Source organism: Polyodon spathula, chromosome 44, assembly GCF_017654505.1.
Source record: "Polyodon spathula isolate WHYD16114869_AA chromosome 44, ASM1765450v1, whole genome shotgun sequence".
Taxonomy (NCBI): Eukaryota; Metazoa; Chordata; class Actinopteri; order Acipenseriformes; family Polyodontidae; genus Polyodon; species Polyodon spathula.
The window spans coordinates 212,476-233,475 of NC_054577.1; the positions used below are offsets into that span (position 1 = coordinate 212,476).

The window sequence follows — 21,000 nt, forward strand, 5'->3', positions numbered from 1 at the left end:
CAAATGGAGATTAGACAAAGGGGCATTCAGAACAGAAAATAGGAGGCACTTTTTTACACAGAGAATTGTGAGAGTCTGGAATCAACTCCCCAGGAATGTTGTTGAAGCTGACACCCTGGGATCCTTCAAGAAGCTGCGTGATGAGATTTTGGGATCAATAAGCTACTAACAACCATACGAGCAAGATGGGCCGAATGGCTTCCTCTCATTTGTAAACTTTCTTATGTTCTTATGTACTCTTCTAAACACACTCTCCCAGCTGGCGGTGGTTTCGGTTTCCTCTGTTGGCTCTGATCCCGGGTTACCCTCACGGCGATTGGAGGCTTTCAGCAAGGTGTTTACATCTCTGTGTCCGGTTAGAGTGGATGATGCTCAGCCCATTAGCTTTAGCTTTGCAGCAACCCTGAGGTGAATGAATGGGATCTCTTTATACCTGACACCCCCCTAGAACACGCCGACCTGCTGATTAGATTCTACACCTGATAATCACACACAGCAGGCAGGTTCTCCCAGGAGTGTCAGCTACTTCATGAATTAATTGCAATAGTAACAATAAAAGTACATGCATTTTACACAATATTATTTACAATATATACAGACAAACCCACTCTTCAGGAGGGGTTAAATGGTTACAGATCCAGCTTGCTGTAGGATGCACTAGCTGAGGAGGTGGTCAGGGGAGTGAAAACCATGCTTAGCGTGGGAGGGAGGAAACACCGCAGTGTGGGTTCAGTCCTGTGCTCTGCGGTCTTTTAATGTCTTGTTTTTCACAGATCTGTGTCAGTGCTTGTCATTTCAATTGAAATGTTACAATCTCTGATACTGCTAGAAAATGTTCCTACTGTATTTATTGATTTAATTTGGTTACAATTGTTTTGATGAAAATAGAGCTTTTGTTTTTCTTTTAGTCATGAATCACTCGACACAGACCTCTATTGCAAAATAATATAATCACTCACCCTATTAGTAATAAACTAATAGATAATTGTGCTGCCAGTGTAACGGGCAGTGCTGTGTGATGCACTGCCATTATGGATTCTGTCCCCTGCTGGTGAGATGAGGTTAAAATCTCTATAACCACACATGCAGAGGAGCCTGGCTCTTTTGCATAGGGATTAACCCTTTGTGGTCCATTTATTCAGCGCTTGTCAGCTTCACAATTTATTTTCAGGTCCAATTTATTTTCACATGCGCTGTTTATTTTACACACGCTGTTTAAAAGTAATTTTATTCACAGTAAAATAGGTTTAAAAGTCACTGCATATCAACAGGACACTCAGTACTGCATCCCCAGCCAAGCCCCCTTGTTCACTGTATTTATCACATACCTCTTCATAGTCATGCATACTGATAAATCATCTCCTGATCACTTGTTTTATCACCAAACTCCTCAATAATGCGACCCAAGTCATTATTTTATTACTATAACATCTCAAAAAGCTTGGCAAATGTCCGTGATATTCTTTGAGCGCTGGATGCAGAAGCAGCTATCTTGTTTGTTTATGTCCGTGTTAGGTCTGTGGTGCATGGGGCTATGTGTATTGCTCAGATCCACCTCTTTTTTTTTTTTGGTTTCATTCAGCTCATATCGGTCTCACTCGGCCATTGAAAGGTTTTCTCTGCATTTTTCGGTCCCAGATAATTCAGGCAATCTATCCATTAACCTCCTGTGACAATGATGGCAAATTTAACAAGTTTACTTACTATACCAGAATCTAAATCATTAATGTAGATTAGGAATAGCAGAGGACCTAATACTGATCCCTGTGGTACACCACTGGTTACCACACTCCATTCTGAGGTTTTTCCTCTAATCAGTACTTTCTGTTTTCTACAAGTTAACCACTCCCTAATCCATGTACATGTGTTTCCTTGAATCCCTACTGCGTTCAGTTTGAGAATTAATCTTTTGTGCAGTAGTTTGTCAAAAGCTCCCTATACGTTGCCAAGCCTCCAGTTTCATTTTTCTGTACTTTCTGAGACATTTTTATAGGAGATGTTTGCCTCTAGTTTGATTTAAAATACGTTTGTTTGGTGGGCTCTGCCATACCTCTCTCTGTCACAGTGTCCACGTATACTCCCCCTGCTCTCTGTTTTGTCAGCCCTGCTTTGTGTTTTGTCAGCCCTGCTCTATGTGTTCTCAGCCCTGCTCTGTATTTTGTCAGCCCTGCTTTGTATTTTGTCAGCGCTGCTTTGTATTTTGTCAGCCCTGCTCTGTGTTCTCAGCCCTGCTCTGTGTTTTGTCAGCCCTGCTCTGTGTTTTCTCAGCCCTGCTCTGTGATTTGTTAGCCCTGCTCTGTGTTCTCAGCCCTGCTCTGTGATTTGTTAGCCCTGCTTTGTGTTTTGTTAGCTCTGCTCTGTGTTCTCAGCCCTGCTCTGTGTTCTCAGCCCTGATCTGTGATTTGTTAGCCCTGCTCTGTGATTTGTCAGCCCTGCTCTGTGTTCTCAGCCCTGCTCTGTGTTTTGTTGTGCGTACTTGTTTGTACAATCCTGAGCTTGCGGTCTCAGCACCACTGACCCGTTCAGGCTCCAGAATTTGTAGCAACACATTAATTCCTAATAAAATATTATTAAATATTTCTTATTAAACAGCATTTTAGTTTAATCTTACAATCTTTAAAATGTATACTTATTCTGAAGATGTGTTTGTTGTTTAAACAAATGTTGCGATGCTGTTGGTCTTCGGAGTCTTGGAAGCACAGAGTTGTAGGATGTAGCAGCCAGGAGTCTTGGAAGCACGGAGTTGTATTTGGATGTAGAATCCACATCTTGGGTCAGCATTACAATGCTGAGTTTACTTCATTGCGAATTATTCAGGAACAAGAGAGAGAGAGTTCATGCTTTAAATACAGCACCCAACCGGAATTTACGTTACTGATCCCATGACTTGTGGGTCAACACAGGAAATTTATCCCTGACCGAAGTTAGTGCTTTCATTGGCTTGCAGAGTTTGAATGACACTTCCTTTTTACACAAGCAATGTGCGCAATTCCCTTAAAACTTCATTTTGATATAACTTTAGTTATATTGGTCATAGAAGGATACAAATTTGTTTCATTCTCTTTACTGAATTACTATTACAAGCATGTTAAACGCGTACAAAAATGAAAGTAAAATAACTTATGAATTATTTTTATTTAAAATACATTGAAACACAATAAACATTTCAATGTTATTGGGAAAACATACTTAAACAACTCTTAAACTTGCGTCCCCAAGGTTAGCAATTAAAATGATTATAAAACCAATTTAATCATTTAAATTGTTACACATTCATCACACTACATTTGAATATCGTGTTATTTATTTCAGGGGAGAGAGTCATGGCACCTCGTATCCACCAGGTGTCACCCTTCTTAATCCTTTACAGGAAGTTGGTTTTCCAAACATACATTCTTAATTAATCACCCAGTTGACCATTTATTTTGTCGTTTCCAAGTCATAAATGGGCTTTTTGTGCAGATTGTTCACTGTTAGCCCTCAAATAAGCAATTTGTACAGTTTTAAAAACAATTTTTGCTTTATTCTTTTAAAATAAAATACACACTTTATTATTATTATGAAAATCTGAAATATATTATTTCAATAGAACTTAAAATAACAAAATGAGAAAATGTGTTTACAATTGTAGCTTCAAAACAATATGAATCACTACAGAACAATTTTTTTTTTTCCCCAGTGGCAGCATTATAATTGTGCGTAAAGTAATTGTGCAGCAGACATCACTTTTTAGCTAAAATCATTTTTTCTAGCAGGCAGAGATTTCAAAGCAGACACCCTTCAAACTCTCATCAATGCATTTTAAACATCTTTATCTAGCACATATACATCTCATCTCATTCTCTAGCAGGCATCCATTTTAAATGCCCTCATCTCATTCTCTAGCAGGCATCCATTTTAAATGCCCTCATCTCATTCTCTAGCAGGCATCCATTTTAAATGCCCTCATCTCATTCTCTGTAGCAGGCATCCATTTTAAATGCCCTCATCTCATTCTCTGTAGCAGGCATCCATTTTAAATGCCCTCATCTCATTCTCTAGCAGGCATCCATTTTAAATGCCCTCATCTCATTCTCTAGCAGGCATCCATTTTAAATGCCCTCATCTCATTCTTCTCATTTTAAATGCCCTCATCTCATTCTCTAGCAGGCATCCATTTTAAATGCCCTCATCTCATTCTCTAGCAGGCATCCATTTTAAATGCCCTCATCTCATTCTCTAGCAGGCATCCATTTTAAATGCCCTCATCTCATTCTCTAGCAGGCATCCATTTTAAATGCCCTCATCTCATTCTCTAGCAGGCATCCATTTTAAATGCCCTCATCTCATTCTCTAGCAGGCATCCATTTTAAATGCCCTCATCTCATTCTCTAGCAGGCATCCATTTTAAATGCCCTCATCTCATTCTCTAGCAGGCATCCATTTTAAATGCCCTCATCTCATTCTCTAGCAGGCATCCATTTTAAATGCCCTCATCTCATTCTCTAGCAGGCATCCATTTTAAATGCCCTCATCTCATTCTCTAGCAGGCATCCATTTTAAATGCCCTCATCTCATTCTCTAGTAGGCATCCATTTTAAATGCCCTCATCTCATTCTCTAGCAGGCATCCATTTTAAATGCCCTCATCTCATTCTCTAGCAGGCATCCATTTTAAATGCCCTCATCTCATTCTCTAGCAGGCATCCATTTTAAATGCCCTCATCTCATTCTCTAGCAGGCATCCATTTTAAAAGCACTCATCTCATTCTCTAGCAGGCATCCATTTTAAAAGCACTCATCTCATTCTCTAGCAGGCATCCATTTTAAAAGCACTCATCTCATTCTCTAGCAGGCATCCATTTTAAAAGCACTCATCTCATTCTCTAGCAGACATCCATTTTAAAAGCACTCATCTCATTCTCTAGCAGACATCCATTTTAAAAGCACTCATCTCATTCTCTAGCAGACATCCATTTTAAAAGCACTCATCTCATTCTCTAGCAGACATCCATTTTAAAAGCACTCATCTCATTCTCTAGCAGGCATCCATTTTAAATGCCCTCATCTCATTCTCTAGCAGGTATCCATTTTAAATGCCCTCATCTCATTCTCTAGCAGGCATCCATTTTAAATTCCCTCATCTCATTCTCTAGCAGGTATCCATTTTACATGCTTTTTTGCAAACTCCATACGTGCGTTAAGATGAGGCGTTTTGAGTAATGACTTTTTTCTTACCACCCGTCCGTACAGGCCAGCTTTGTGTAGGGACCAGCTTATTGTTGATGTGTGAACACTGACTCCCATCTCAGACACAGAGCTTTGCAGATCTCTCAAGGTCATTGTTGGCTTCAGATTAACATCCCGAACCAGTTTCCTGCTTCTTGTTGATGGCTGCTCAGTTTGGGAGGGAAACCTGATCTGGGTAGCGTCTGGGTGGTACAATGCATCTTCCACTTCTTAATGATGGAATTCACTGTGCTGAGAGGGATAATCAGCATTTTTTTAATTCACTGTGCTTCTTGTACCCTTCTCCTGCTCTGTACCTCTCTACCACTTTATCCCTGACTTGTTTTGAAAGCTCCTTGGTCTTCATGGTTGCTTTGTTGGATCACTATGTGAGTTGCAGCTTGAAAGTTTTTATATACCTGAGGGAAATTATCTACAAGTTAAACCACTTTGAGTACACACAGGCTAAAACTATTTCACTAATTTTGTGACCTTTCAAACAAATCATTTGCACCTGAGCTGATTTAGGGCTGTAGTAGCAAAGGGGTTGAATACTTATGCAGATGAATCTGTTTTTCTCTGTAAATCTTCCTTATTTATATTCTGTGTATTTTTTAACTTTATCAATGTGGAGTAGTTTGTGTAGATTCTACATGTAAAGTCTAATTGGAGTACGCTCAGGTGCCAACAAAATGTGAAAACTTTGCAGGGGGGTGAATACTTCTGCAAACCACTGTATATATATATATATATATCTGCTTAGAAAATAATGGACCCCCCCACCCCCCCCCCCCCCCCCCCCCCCCCCCCCCCCCCCCCCTTTGTTCATCCAGTTCTATTTTACATGGCTACTGTTGCAGTTACACATTTTACAATATTTTATTATTACTGTTCTGAAACCACCATTTTTCTAGAAATTCATAGGTTTAATCAACATTAATATTAAAATTGATTTGCTAAATTTAAAAAAAAAGTACTATTTTAAAATATGAATACCACAAACCGTATATAGTATTGGGCTATATTTTTGTAAATAGTTTTTAAACCGTTTTTCTTCTTCTTTTTTTTACAACCAGTTACATTTGTTAAAGTAAAATGACAAGTTTTACTTTGCGAAGACTGTTATGCAAAGGTGTTATTTGAAAGAATGATTTGAAATTTAAAATTAGATAAAAACTTGTTTTTATAGATTTTTCTTGGTTTTTGAGTTGGGTCTAAAGAGTTAATTACCGTATTACTTTGAATTTGAGATGCAGCCCACATTTCCCACCCTCAATTTGAGGAAAAAATAAAACATAAAATAAATTTGCATTTACAAAGATACAACCTCAATTACGCTGTTGTATTGTACACAACTGACAGTGTTGTTGTAGATTAACCACAGAGCTGGTTTATCGTGCTGGATACTATAATGCTTAAGATGGCATTTCTGTTGTACACACACCCCTCACTCACTCACGGCATCACACATCCTGGCAACAGCAAGCATGACACAACACTCCAACATCAGGCAACATGTAACCTAGCAACCGCAACAACATTGATTGCATTGCAGACAGTCAGAACGGTATGCACAATACCAACAGAAAATAACATACCATATGGAGATTACTCACACCTGTTTTTCTCCCAATTTGTGAACTGTGGTATTACATGGCATGTCAAAAAATATGGGGGTCTGATCACCATTTGCAATCTGTCCAAGCTGGAGGCAGAAGTGTTAAAGGGACTTAAAGGGACTAGGAGCTCTTAAAATAAACAAATCCCCTGGGCCGGATGAGATCCTCCCAATAGTACTCAAAGAAATGAAAGAAGTTATTTACAAACCGCTAACCAAGATCATGCAGCAGTCTCTTGACACAGGGGTGGTACCAACAGACTGGAAAATTGCAAACGTAATACCAATCCACAAAAAGGGAAACAAAACTGAACCAGGTAACTACAGACCAGTAAGCCTGACTTCTATTATATGCAAACTTATGGAAACTATAATAAGATCCAAAATGGAAAATTACCTATATGGTAACAGGGTCCTGGGAGACAGTCAACATGGTTTTAGGAAAGGGAGATTGTGTCTAACTAACTTGCTTAATTTTTTGAGGATGCAACATAGATAATGGATAATTGCAAAGCATATGACATGGTTTATTTAGATTTCCAGAAAGCTTTTGACAAAGTCCCGCACAAAAGATTAATTCTCAAACTGAACGCAATAGGGATTCAAGGAAACACATGTACATGGATTAGGGAGTGGTTAACATGTAGAAAACAGAAAGCAGGACTGACAAAACACAGAGCAGGGCTGGGAACACACAGATCTGGGCTGAGAACACATACAGCAGGGCTGAGAACACAGAACAGGGCTGACAAAACACAAAGCAGGGCTGACAAAACAGAGAGCAGGGGGAGTATACGTGGACACTGTGACAGAGAGAGGTATGGCAGAGCCCACCAAACAAACGTATTTTAAATCAAACTAGGGGCAAACATCTCCTATAAAAATGTCTCAGAAAATACAGAAAAATGAAACTGGAGGCTTGGCAACGTATAGGGAGCTTTTGACAAACTACCACACAAAAGATTAATTCTCAAACTGAACGCAGTAGGGATTCAAGGAAACACATGTACATGGATTAGGGAGTGGTTAACTTGTAGAAAACAGAAATTACTGATTAGAGGAGAAACCTCAGAATGGAGTGTGGTAACCAGTGGTGTACCACAGGGATCAGTATTAGGTCCTCTGCTATTCCTAATCTACATTAATGATTTAGATTCTGGTATAGTAAGCAAACTTAGAACATAAGAACATAAGAAAGTTTACAAACGAGAGGAGGCCATTCGGCCCATCTTGCTCGTTTGGTTGTTAGTAGCTTATTGATCCCAAAATCTCATCAAGCAGCTTCTTGAAGGATCCCAGGGTGTCAGCTTCAACAACATTACTGGGGAGTTGATTCCAGACCCTCACAATTCTCTGTGTAAAAAAGTGTCTCCTATTTTCTGTTCTGAATGCCCCTTTTTCTAAACTCCATTTGTGACCCCTGGTCCTTGTTTCTTTTTTCAGGCTGAAAAAGTCCCTTGCGTCGACACTGTCAATACCTTTTAGAATTTTGAATGCTTGAATTAGGTCGCCACGTAGTCTTCTTTGTTCAAGACTGAACAGATTCAATTCTTTTAGCCTGTCTGCATATTGCATGCCTTTTAAGCCCGGAATAATTCTGGTCGCTCTTCTTTGCACTCTTTCTAGAGCAGCAATATCTTTTTTAAGAACATAAGAACATAAGAAAGTTTACAAACGAGAGGAGGCCATTCGGCCCATCTTGCTCGTTTGGTTGTTAGTAGCTTATTGATCCCAAAATCTCATCAAGCAGCTTCTTGAAGGATCCCAGGGTGTCAGCTTCAACAACATTACTGGGGAGTTGATTCCAGACCCTCACAATTCTCTGTGTAAAAAAGTGTCTCCTATTTTCTGTTCTGAATGCCCCTTTTTCTAAACTCCATTTGTGACCCCTGGTCCTTGTTTCTTTTTTCAGGCTGAAAAAGTCCCTTGCGTCGACACTGTCAATACCTTTTAGAATTTTGAATGCTTGAATTAGGTCGCCACGTAGTCTTCTTTGTTCAAGACTGAACAGATTTAATTCTTTTAGCCTGTCTGCATATGACATGCCTTTTAAGCCCGGAATAATTCTGGTCGCTCTTCTTTGCACTCTTTCTAGAGCAGCAATATCTTTTTTATAGCGAGGTGACCAGAACTGCACACAATATTCAAGATGAGGTCTTACTAGTGCATTGTACAGTTTTAACATTACTTCCCTTGATTTAAATTCAACACTTTTCACAATGTATCCGAGCATCTTGTTAGCCTTTTTTATAGCTTCCCCACATTGTCTAGATGAAGACATTTCTGAGTCAACAAAAACTCCTAGGTCTTTTTCATAGATTCCTTCTCCAATTTCAATATCTCCCATATGATATTTATAATGTACATTTTTATTTCCTGCGTGCAGTACCTTACACTTTTCTCTATTAAATGTCATTTGCCATGTGTCTGCCCAGTTCTGAATCTTGTCTAGATCATTTTGAATGACCTTTGCTGCTGCAACAGTGTTTGCCACTCCTCCTACTTTTGTTGTGTCTTGTCTGCAAAACTGTTAACAAGGTCATTCAAAATGATCTAGACAAGATTAAGAACTGGGCAGACACATGGCAAATGACATTTAATAGAGAAAAGTGTAAGGTACTGCATACAGGAAATAAAAACGTGCATTATAAATATCATATGGGAGATGTTGAAATTGGAGAAGGAATCTATGAGAAAGACCTAGGAGTTTTTGTTGACTCAGAAATGTCTTCATCTAGACAATGTGGGGAAGCTATAAAAAAGGCTAACAAGATGCTCGGATTCGCCCTCGGAAATCTTTCCGATTTCTACGAACTACATTGTGAAAAGTGTTGAATTTAAATCAAGGGAAGTAATGTTAAAACTGTACAATGCACTTGCAAGACCTCATCTTGAATATTGTGTGCAGTTCTGGTCACCTCGCTATAAAAAAGATATTGCTGCTCTAGAAAGAGTGCAAAGAAGAGCGACCAGAATTATTCCAGGCTTAAAATGCATGTCATATGCAGACAGGCTAAAAGATTTGAATCTGTTCAGTCTTGAACAAAGAAGACTACGCGGCGACCTAATTCAAGCATTCAAAATTCTGAAAGGTATTGACAATGTCGACCCAAGGGACTTTTTTGACCTGAAAAAAGAAACAAGGACCAGGGGTCACAAATGGAGATTAGACAAAGGGGCATTCAGAACAGAAAATAGGAGGCACTTTTTTACACAGAGAATGTGAGGGTCTGGAATCAACTCCCCGGTAATGTTGTTGAAGCTGACACCCTGGGATCCTTCAAGAAGCTGCTTGATGAGATTTTGGGATCAATAAGCTACTAACAACCAAACGAGCAAGATGGACCGAATGGCCTCCATCTCGTTTGTAAACTTTCTTATGTTCTTATGTTTGTTAGACACGCTGAAATTGTAAAAACTTCTCTTTCAATTCCTCAGGAAGCTAATGACTCTTCTTGGAAAATGGCTGCCTGTATGTCATGGATGATTCGAGATCGGGCAGTGACGTCTTTGTTCATCTTTTCTCTTCAGTCAGTCACGTTGCTGTTTGTGTACTTGGGTAGTCATGTCTTTGTTCCTCTTCTTGGCAGTCAGTCACGTTGTTGCTTGTGTATTCAGGCAGTGACGTCGTTGTTCATCTTTTCTCTGCAGTCAGTCACGTTCCTGTTTGTGTACTCAGGTAGTCATGTCTTTGTTCCTCTTCTTGGCAGTCAGTCACGTTGCTGTTTGTGTACTCAGGTAGTCATGTCTTTTTCTTGGCAGTCAGTCACTTTGCTGTTTGTGTACTCAGGTAGTCATGTCTTTGGTGGAGATTTTAATACACAGATCACTATACTGTACTGAAATTTAAGACAGACTATTTTTGAGGAATACGGTATATAATAAAAAAAATCCTCCATTATTGTCACTAATTCTTTACTAATTCTTCTTTTTGGGGGGCAAGCGACGTTCACTTCCCAACCTTAGACCCAGCCGAACTGGCCTCGACCGCTGAGAGGAAGGGGACCCCAGGCAAAATCTATGTTAACAATCTCTCTATCTCTCTATCCAATCTCTCTTTCCACTTTGGACAGCATAGATGCTGCCCGGCCTTGGAGGCCGTTCTGTTCAGTCTCACCCGTGAGAGACGTCTCCCATCTGAGAGGGCAGCTCTCCTTGAGCCAGGGGAAACTCTGTATTCTTTACTAACAACTTGCTTTCATATCTGGCAGTGTTCCTCTCTGACCCCTTCGCATGTTCATTTACTTCTCTCTTTCAGAATTCCTGTCGCCACGTGTGACTCTGGCCCTGCCGATCTGAAGCGTAGGCATTCCTTGTTTGTCGGGGCGACTTCTAGTCTTCTCATGTCTCCTCTGTCCTTCTCTTCATTTCCCCTTTGGATCTTACTAGTAACAAGCAGATAATATCTATTTCAAGTTCTATAGGGCTTACTCCTCACAGCCTTTGTTCCTGTTCTGTGTATTATTATATACACCAGCACCACGTAGTGCACAGCAGTGTGTTACTAACAAAACAAGAGAATGAAACCTCATCAAAAGAGTCAGATCACTAGCTGGCGCTGGCTCTTACTTATCCCTGTGTTACCATGTGTTACATGCATTTTATAAGGGTCTAGTCCCTGACTGTCTCTCTTGTGTTTTTCAGTGCTGACTGTAGTGAGCCGCTCCAGACAGTATGAAGGTAAGAGAACAGTTTACAATGTGAACACAGTTTAAAAACAGGATTTACAATTCATGAGGGAAAAGCATGAAGCTCATTTGAGAAATGACACTTTTCATGTCAGGTCTCTGTGTAAACAGGCTGTGTCAATGCAGTCACAAAGTGAAGAGACTGCTAAAGATTCTCATCCTGCTTCCTGATCATCTAAAAAAAATAAAAATAAAAAAAAACAATTTTTTAAAAAATCAGTTTTCCTTTTTTTCTGTCCAACATAACAGTTAAATAGAACAATGCATGAGTCCAGCAAACACTAGCCATTACAGTGCCATACTGTCCTCCACCTAGAGGCTATGTGTGGTATTGCTGGAAAGCTTATCAATTTGAATATTGCATTGGCTGACTGCAACCAATGTTTGAAAATCCAAATTCTTACATTATTATAGGATTATTATCAGTGGTTTCCCCTTTTCTTCTTGTATTCTTATTCTTCTTAAAGTGTAGCACAGAAACCAGGACCAGATGACAGTTACTTATCCAAAGCAATGTAATTCAGTTTCTGCTACTTGAATAATGTGAGCTTCAGTACATTCTTATGTGAATCATTCAATCAATCTTTATTTTATATGGCGCCTTTCATAGTGGACAACCATCACAAAGCGCTTTACAAGATGCAGTAAACAACAAGAAAATCCATAATACTTCAAATACAGAGAAATGCATAATAAATGATATAGTAGCAACAACACAGTAAATACATTAACATTGCTCACATTTTATTAGAAACATGACTCCAAGGTGCCTGCTATGTTAATAAGAAAGTGAATTTTATAGTTGTTCCTATATCTCCAACAGGGAGTCACTGTGAGCTTGGATTGATCATTATGTGTGAGCATGCAGACCTCATTAAATATCACTGTGAGCTTGGATTGATCACTGTGTGCTGAGCATACAGATCTCATTAAATATCACTGTGAGCTTGGATTGATCATTGTGTGCTGAGCATGCAGATCTCATTAAATATCACTGTGAGCTTGGATTGATCATTATGTGTGAGCATGCAGACCTCATTAAATATCACTGTGAGCTTGGATTGATCATTATGTGTGAGCATGCAGACCTCATTAAATATCACTGTGAGCTTGGATTGATCATTATGTGTGAGCATGCAGACCTCATTAAATATCACTGTGAGCTTGGATTGATCACTGTGTGCTGAGCATGCAGATCTCATTAAATATCACTGTGAGCTTGGATTGATCATTGTGTGCTGAGCATGCAGATCTCATTAAATATCACTGTGAGCTTGGATTGATCATGAGCATGCAGACCTCATTAAATATCACTGTGAGCTTGGATTGATCATTGTGTGCTGAGCATGCAGACCTCATTAAATATCACTGTGAGCTTGGATTGATCATTGTGTGCTGAGCATGCAGATCTCATTAAATATCACTGTGAGCTTGGATTGATCATTATGTGTCAGCATGCAGACCTCATTAAATATCACTGTGAGCTTGGATTGATCATTGTGTGTCAGCATGCAGACCTCATTAAATATCACTGTGAGCTTGGATTGATCATTGTGTGCTGAGCATGCAGATCTCATTAAATATCACTGTGAGCTTGGATTGATCACTGTGTGCTGAGCATGCAGATCTCATTAAATATCACTGTGAGCTTGGATTGATCATTGTGTGCTGAGCATGCAGACCTCATTAAATATCACTGTGAGCTTGGATTGATCATTATGTCAGCATGCAGACCTCATTAAATATCACTGTGAGCTTGGATTGATCATGAGCATGCAGACCTCATTAAATATCACTGTGAGCTTGGATTGATCACTGTGTGCTGAGCATGCAGATCTCATTAAATATCACTGTGAGCTTGGATTGATCATTGTGTGCTGAGCATGCAGATCTCATTAAATATCACTGTGAGCTTGGATTGATCACTGTGTGCTGAGCATGCAGATCTCATTAAATATCACTGTGAGCTTGGATTGATCATGTGTGAGCATGCAGACCTCATTAAATATCACTGTGAGCTTGGATTGATCATTGTGTGCTGAGCATGCAGATCTCATTAAATATCACTGTGAGATTGATCACTGTGTGCTGAGCATACAGATCTCATTAAATATCACTGTGAGCTTGGATTGATCACTGTGTGCTGAGCATGCAGATCTCATTAAATATCACTGTGAGCTTGGATTGATCATTATGTGTGAGCATGCAGACCTCATTAAATATCACTGTGAGCTTGGATTGATCACTGTGTGCTGAGCATGGAGATCTCATTAAATATCACTGTGAGCTTGGATTGATCATTGTGTGCTGAGCATGCAGATCTCATTAAATATCACTGTGAGCTTGGATTGATCATTGTGTGCTGAGCATGCAGACCTCATTAAATATCACTGTGAGCTTGGATTGATCATTGTGTGCTGAGCATGCAGATCTCATTAAATATCACTGTGAGCTTGGATTGATCATTGTGTGCTGAGCATGCAGATCTCATTAAATATCACTGTGAGCTTGGATTGATCATTGTGTGCTGAGCATGCAGATCTCATTAAATATCACTGTGAGCTTGGATTGATCATTGTGTGCTGAGCATGCAGATCTCATTAAATATCACTGTGAGCTTGGATTGATCACTGTGTGCTGAGCATGCAGATCTCATTAAATATCACTGTGAGCTTGGATTGATCACTGTGTGCTGAGCATGCAGATCTCATTAAATATCACTGTGAGCTTGGATTGATCACTGTGTGCTGAGCATGCAGATCTCATTAAATATCACTGTGAGCTTGGATTGATCATTGTGTGCTGAGCATGCAGATCTCATTAAATATCACTGTGAGCTTGGATTGATCATATCACTGTGCTTGAGCATGCTGAGACAGATCTCATTAAATATCACTGTGAGCTTGGATTGATCATTATGTGTGAGCATGCAGACCTCATTAAATATCACTGTGAGCTTGGATTGATCATTGTGTGCTGAGCATGCAGATCTCATTAAATATCACTGTGAGCTTGGATTGATCATTGTGTGCTGAGCATGCAGATCTCATTAAATATCACTGTGAGCTTGGATTGATCACTGTGTGCTGAGCATGCAGATCTCATTAAATATCACTGTGAGCTTGGATTGATCACTGTGTGCTGAGCATGCAGATCTCATTAAATATCACTGTGAGCTTGGATTGATCACTGTGAGCTTGTGATCACTGTGTGAGCATGCAGATCTCATTAAATATCACTGTGAGCTTGGATTGATCATTGTGTGCTGAGCATGCAGATCTCATTAAATATCACTGTGAGCTTGGATTGATCACTGTGTGCTGAGCATACAGATCTCATTAAATATCACTGTGAGCTTGGATTGATCATTGTGTGCTGAGCATGCAGATCTCATTAAATATCACTGTGAGCTTGGATTGATCATTATGTGTGAGCATGCAGACCTCATTAAATATCACTGTGAGCTTGGATTGATCATTATGTGTCAGCATGCAGACCTCATTAAATATCACTGTGAGCTTGGATTGATCATTATGTGCTGAGCATGCAGACCTCATTAAATATCACTGTGAGCTTGGATTGATCACTGTGTGCTGAGCATGGAGATCTCATTAAATATCACTGTGAGCTTGGATTGATCATTGTGTGCTGAGCATGCAGACCTCATTAAATATCACTGTGAGCTTGGATTGATCATTATGTGTGAGCATGCAGACCTCATTAAATATCACTGTGAGCTTGGATTGATCATTATGTGTGAGCATGCAGACCTCATTAAATATCACTGTGAGCTTGGATTGATCACTGTGTGCTGAGCATACAGATCTCATTAAATATCACTGTGAGCAGATCTCATTAAATATCACTGTGAGCTTGGATTGATCATTGTGTGCTGAGCATGCAGACCTCATTAAATATCACTGTGAGCTTGGATTGATCATTGTGTGCTGAGCATGCAGATCTCATTAAGGAGAACTTCTGCAATTATGGTGACAAAAGTACAATTATAAAAACATGCAGTTCATTCCCATTCTGAGCGCAGACCTGTGAAACTCAAAGATCTTGAAGGCACAACAACCCTCAAACAACAGATCCCCCTGATCCTCAATCTGAACCAGGATTTGCAGGTCATGTCTGCATACCTATTGCTCAGCGTAGTAAATTCATTTAAGTTTGGTAGACTAAGCTACATTAAGTTTCATTATATTTGAAACACCACAGTAATGAATGTAACTCGGTTTGAATGAGTAAGAAAAATTGTTAGAGTTTCCAGTGACCAGACGCAGGGATTCTCTCATCTTGTTTTGTAGAAGAGCTTGTATTGTTTCTAGTCTCTTAGACTTCAATTTGGAACATGCAGATGTTTCCAAGACAACACGACAGATAATGTTTCTGCTGCTTCCCGTACTTCATGTGATGTGATTAAACTCACATTCATGTAAAAAAACAGGGGAGAAGCTAAACATTCCCATCACAATTAAAGAGCTGCCCCAGAGTACACTCCCAGAGATATTCACCGGGGAGACGGTCACTCTGAGGTGTGGGATTGAGGGGGGTTCTGCTGGCTGGAAATAACTCTGGTACAAAGACAGTGAGGACACTGCAGCTCCACTGCTGGCTGCTGGTGACAGCGACCTGCAGCTGCTGTATCTGACCAGGGCCAGTACTGCTGTCGAGGACAAAGAGGTGACAACCGGGTTCCTCTCACGCAGTGATCCTGTACTGTAACTGTGTCTGAGTTTATTAACTCAGCTGCTACTGTAAACTGGACTAATTCTGCTCGATTGACACAGACCTGCACTGTATATGTCTGTGCGGGTGTCAGTGAGAGGTAGGTTCATTCTAACAGCTCAGTTTTATTAAGAGAGAGTCCTCACCCCCTTCTCTGTCTGTAATGTCTCACACATACATTCACGCTGGAGTCTATTCCAGCTGTGTTAATGTTCTCAACACAACTCAGGTGCTGTAGTAACGGGACCTAGCAACGTTTTCTGATATGAAAGCTCTTTCTGGTCTGAGTGACTCTCATACTCTGAGTAGTCTAGAAGCTGTAATAAAGCAAAAAGAGGCCATACCAAAGATACAGTGAATGCTTGTCATTACTTGATCAAGCCCTTTTTTCTCCAAATGTATTTCTAATTGATTGTGGTAGTAATAGAATGTGTATTGCCATTGCAAACTGTATCTTTATCATTTGTAACCCCTCCCTAGATAGGGGGTACAGATTGGATATAATAGGTTCTAAACATTATTACACTGCAGATTATACCACAGAAGAGATTCTGCCCAAATGAAATAGTTTTAAATAGAACACATACCTGTTCACTTTACTATGACACACACATTACCCAAGAAAGACACTGAATACAGTACCTCCACGGGGCTAGGCCTTGCCGCAGTCCCGCTGTCGAGTGATTCCCCCAGCCGCCGTCTGTCAGCTGAAGTGGGCCTTGTTGTTTGGCTGCCACTGTGTGCCCCCCGTCTGTATTAGACCGCATGGCCCTGTTTTCCAAGGTTGTGCTGTGGATTAGCTGCAGCGTGGTTGTTATTTCAGCCATCCAGCCTTGTATTCCTCCACGGCGCTCTGCTACGTCAACCCGCTGTAGAGTAGACCTCGCAAGCTGTGTAGGCCCACCCACCTCAGTGAGTCGGGCCATGCAAACAAACAACAGTGTGTTCTCCCACATCTGTTTCTACTGTGTTTTTTGCTGTCTGCCTTCAACTCTTCGGCCCTTGTGTCTCTCTGGTGTATGCTATGTGCTGACCAGGTGTGTGACCCCGTGGTTAGGGTTAGCACCACTGCATAGCTGCCCCTGGTGCTTTGCTATGCACGCATAGACCTTGGTGTGCACGGTGTTCATTGAACACGGCACCCAGTGCCCAGCACTACAGCATCGGTGCACTTGGTGCGCCTGGTGTTTAATACACTCCTTGGTGCCCGGTACCCGCGGTGCTCACAGCTCCAGGAAGCTAGTCCCGGCAGTGCGCACAGTGCATGTCACTCCAGTGCTCGATGCAGTTGGAAGTAGCAGCTGCAGGCAATAGAGACAGCTGCAGTCGTTTACCAAGGGGTCATGCTTGATAGCATAAAAGGGGCTGAACAATCGTAAATCTTTTCCTTCGCTTGGTTTTTGTTAAGAGACTGGAAGGACCATGAGAGACACAAAGGATTGTGTATTAAGAATATTTGTGAGTGCTTGTTTTTCGTGTTGTTAGTAATTGTCTTGTTTGTTAATCACCAGATAGCTAACATGTATCCGGAGCTGTCACTTTGGGCCAGCACAAGCCAGAACAGCAGTTCACCACAGTCACACACACCCAGGCCTGGTGACCGTGTTTGGTATTGCGGGGCGGATAAAGTGTATATTATTTGGGCTGTAAACTCGTTGTTATTAGCTCCGCGCGTTACACATAGGTGTGTATTGCCGGGGATTATTCTTTTGGTCACCAGACCCAGATTAAAAAGAAAAATAAACCTTTCCAAACCGGATTACAGTTGTCTGATTATTCCTGCACTGCATCACCTCTGCACCTGTTCACAATCAGCAGACACTTTTGCCACAGTACAAAACCTGCTTTCCTCCCCAAGGTGATCACAACCTTTGACGTTAATCAGTCTGTGGAACTGGAGTCCTTCCATCCACCCCCGTTCTCTTCAGAGGATGAGAGAATGAATTTCCTTTGCCAGGTGCGGGCATTGAGGTGTTACTGACCAGCTCTTTGTCTGTCATGGGACACGGACCCTAGGACAGCCCCTCTCAAAGCAGTGTCTGTCACATTAGATTGTGGACACAGTTTCGACTGCGTATGATGATGCTGGCTTGCCCCCCATCTGGTAGGGTAGCCGCTCACTCCACTAGAGGGTTGGCTATATCTTGGGTCCTCTTCAGAGGGGCCTCGATGTCTGATATGTGTACTGCGGCTAGCTGGGCTACGCTGCATACCTTCTCCAGGTTCTACCGCCTGAATGGCTAGGCACGAGGGTCCTTGAAGGTGTAAGCTCACACTGGTAACCCTGGGGTTATGTGGTTCTGATGCATCCCACATATGCTGCCGTTCCTTCTCCCTCGCGACGGCCCTGGTATACATTATTCCATACATGATGTCATTGGTGGTTATCTTCGAATTGAAAGGGAACGTTAGGTTACTCACGTAACCCTAGTTCCCTGAAAGAGAAGACGACCACCAACCTCAAGGTTGCACTGGTTGCCCTCACATGTTCGATGGAAAAAAAGAAATGGCTTCCTCGGGATGACGGTTTTAATCCCTCGGTGGGCAGGACTGAGTGCATCATCCCAGGAAGGGGCCTACCGGCAGCTCTGATATAGAGCTCAGCAATACCTACCCAATGGGCAGGCATATCCCATACATAATGTTGTTGGTGGTCATCTTCTCTTTCAGGGAACCAGGGTTACGTGAGTAACCTAACATTAACAAGTCTATGTAAACAGAGCCTGTGGGTGCAGGTCATGCTGAGCTGTGTTTTATTTCTGTCCTTGGCAGGCAGGTCTGTGTTCCTAACATGCATTGTTTCTTTTCTTTACCCAGAGCTGCCAAAGGCTGTGCTCACCAGCAGTCCTCAATGGGGAGAGCTGTACACCGGAGAGACTGTCACCCTGAGCTGTGTGGTTCAGGGGGGTTTCACTGGGCTGCAATATCTCTGGTACAAGAGCAGTCAGGGAGGCACAGTGAACATCAGAGACACCGCTGGAGCCAGATACACTCTCAGCCCTGTCACTCAGTCCCATAGTGGAGAGTACCAGTGTGAGGCACAAAGAGGAGACCGACCACCTTCCTCTCAGCGGAGTGATCCTGTTACACTGACAGTGTCTGGTGAGTTTATTAGCACAGTGATCCTGTTACACTGACTGTGTGTGGTGCCCTTATTTGTCATCTTTTGTATTTCAGAGGGACAACCAAAGCCTGCATTGACAAGGGAGACTGCAGGAGAGATATTTGAAGGAGACACAGTCACCCTGAGCTGTGTGATTCAGGGGGGCTCTGGTGGCTGGAGATATCTCTGGTACAAAGACAGGCAGGGAGCTCCAGTGTACCAGACTGACAGCAGCAGTGGAGCTGGAGCAGGATACACAATCAGTGCTGCTGCTCTGTCCCACAGTGGAGAGTACTGGTGTCGAGCTGGACGGGGCAGTAACACGTTTTACTCACAATACAGCGATCCCATCTGGGTAAATGTAACTGGTGAGTAACACAGAATCTCCTTCCTTTTTACTAAAGCTTTGCCCTCAGCAGTAGGGGGTGCTGTTTGGTTCTGCTAGAGCTGATTGGGAGCCTCCAGCATTCTCTAATTCTCAATTTCTAATTCTGTTCCTCTCTATGCCTCTCTGTCTATTAAGATTGAAGTTTCTCACCTACTCAATACCACACAATAGCTCAAATCAAAGCGATATCTGATGTTATACAGAACAACAACAACCACCTTGATTTATATAGTGCCTTATTATGTGCAGACTTGCACATCTCAAGGCACTTTACACAATTGAAAAAATACAATAGCAAGGGGGACCCCGAGCAGCTCATCCAGTTAAAATGCTGCCGCTGGGAGCGCAGGATGAGTCCCACAGCTTGGACGGCACCAGTTCGTGTCCAGGCTGTGCAAAGAGGCTGACCTTTGCTGGGGACCTTGAGGGGGGCACCAGATTGGCTGACGCTCCCCGGTTGGGGGTTGGGAAACCGGCAGGGACCATTTCCCCTCATCGTGCAACAGCGACCCCTACTGGCCAGACAGAGCACATTCAGAGTGGATAAGAGGCAGGGCTGGTCTCTGAGAAATAAACAAACCAATCGTAAAATCAGGACAAACGCAAAAAGCAAGTTTGGCTATAAAAGCAAACAGAGAGCAGAGGACAACGAGAGACGCTCTTCTCAAGGTCATTCCGTAGCACAGGAGTCAGGTGGCTAAAGGAACAACCATCGAGAGCAACCCGTTTCACATCAGGAACAACCAGCAGCCAGCCTGGGAGGTGCTAAGGACAAAGTAATTCAGTAAAATAAGCAGGACCAGAACCACTAAGTGAGTGAGAAGTCAGTGGAAGTAGTGTAAAAGAGATTCCATACTTGATGGGAAGCCAGTGAAGTTAAATCAGAACTGGTGTAATGTGGCTGTACTTTTTTTACTAAGATTCTGCTAACTGTGTTCTGAGCTATTTGTAATCTGGCGATTACTTTAGATGGAAGGCTTGCAAATAGGGAGTTACAATAGTCAAGACTAGAGGATACAAATGCATGGATAAAAATCTCAGCATCAGTGAAAGACAGATAACGTTGAAGTCTGGCAATCTTCCGTAAAAGAGGATTTGACAACTAAAGAAATATGTGCCTCAAAAGACATTGTGGCATCTAAGTGTACCCCAATGCTCTTTATAGAAGCCGAAGGCTACCATATCTAAACTGAAAAGAAGTGAAAGTTTTCTATTGTGTTTTAGAGCCAGTAAGCAGAAGTTCAGTTTTAGTAGCATTTAGCTGC

General features: G+C 41.6%; 1 protein-coding gene across 1 annotated transcript in view; it reads left to right on the forward strand.

The window, feature by feature from the left end:
• The window catches only part of LOC121305632 (Fc receptor-like protein 2), a 21,231-nt gene extending 1,475 nt beyond the window's left edge, over positions 1 to 19,756 (forward strand). The window contains exons 2-6 of the mRNA XM_041237326.1: positions 11,470 to 11,505; positions 15,964 to 16,051; positions 18,915 to 18,928; positions 19,062 to 19,346; positions 19,422 to 19,756. Of these exons, the coding sequence (XP_041093260.1) occupies positions 11,470 to 11,505; positions 15,964 to 16,051; positions 18,915 to 18,928; positions 19,062 to 19,346; positions 19,422 to 19,723 (725 nt within the window). The 3' untranslated portion in view covers positions 19,724 to 19,756. The remainder of the gene's footprint in view (positions 1 to 11,469; positions 11,506 to 15,963; positions 16,052 to 18,914; positions 18,929 to 19,061; positions 19,347 to 19,421) is intronic.
• Positions 19,757 to 21,000: the final 1,244 nt, after the last annotated feature.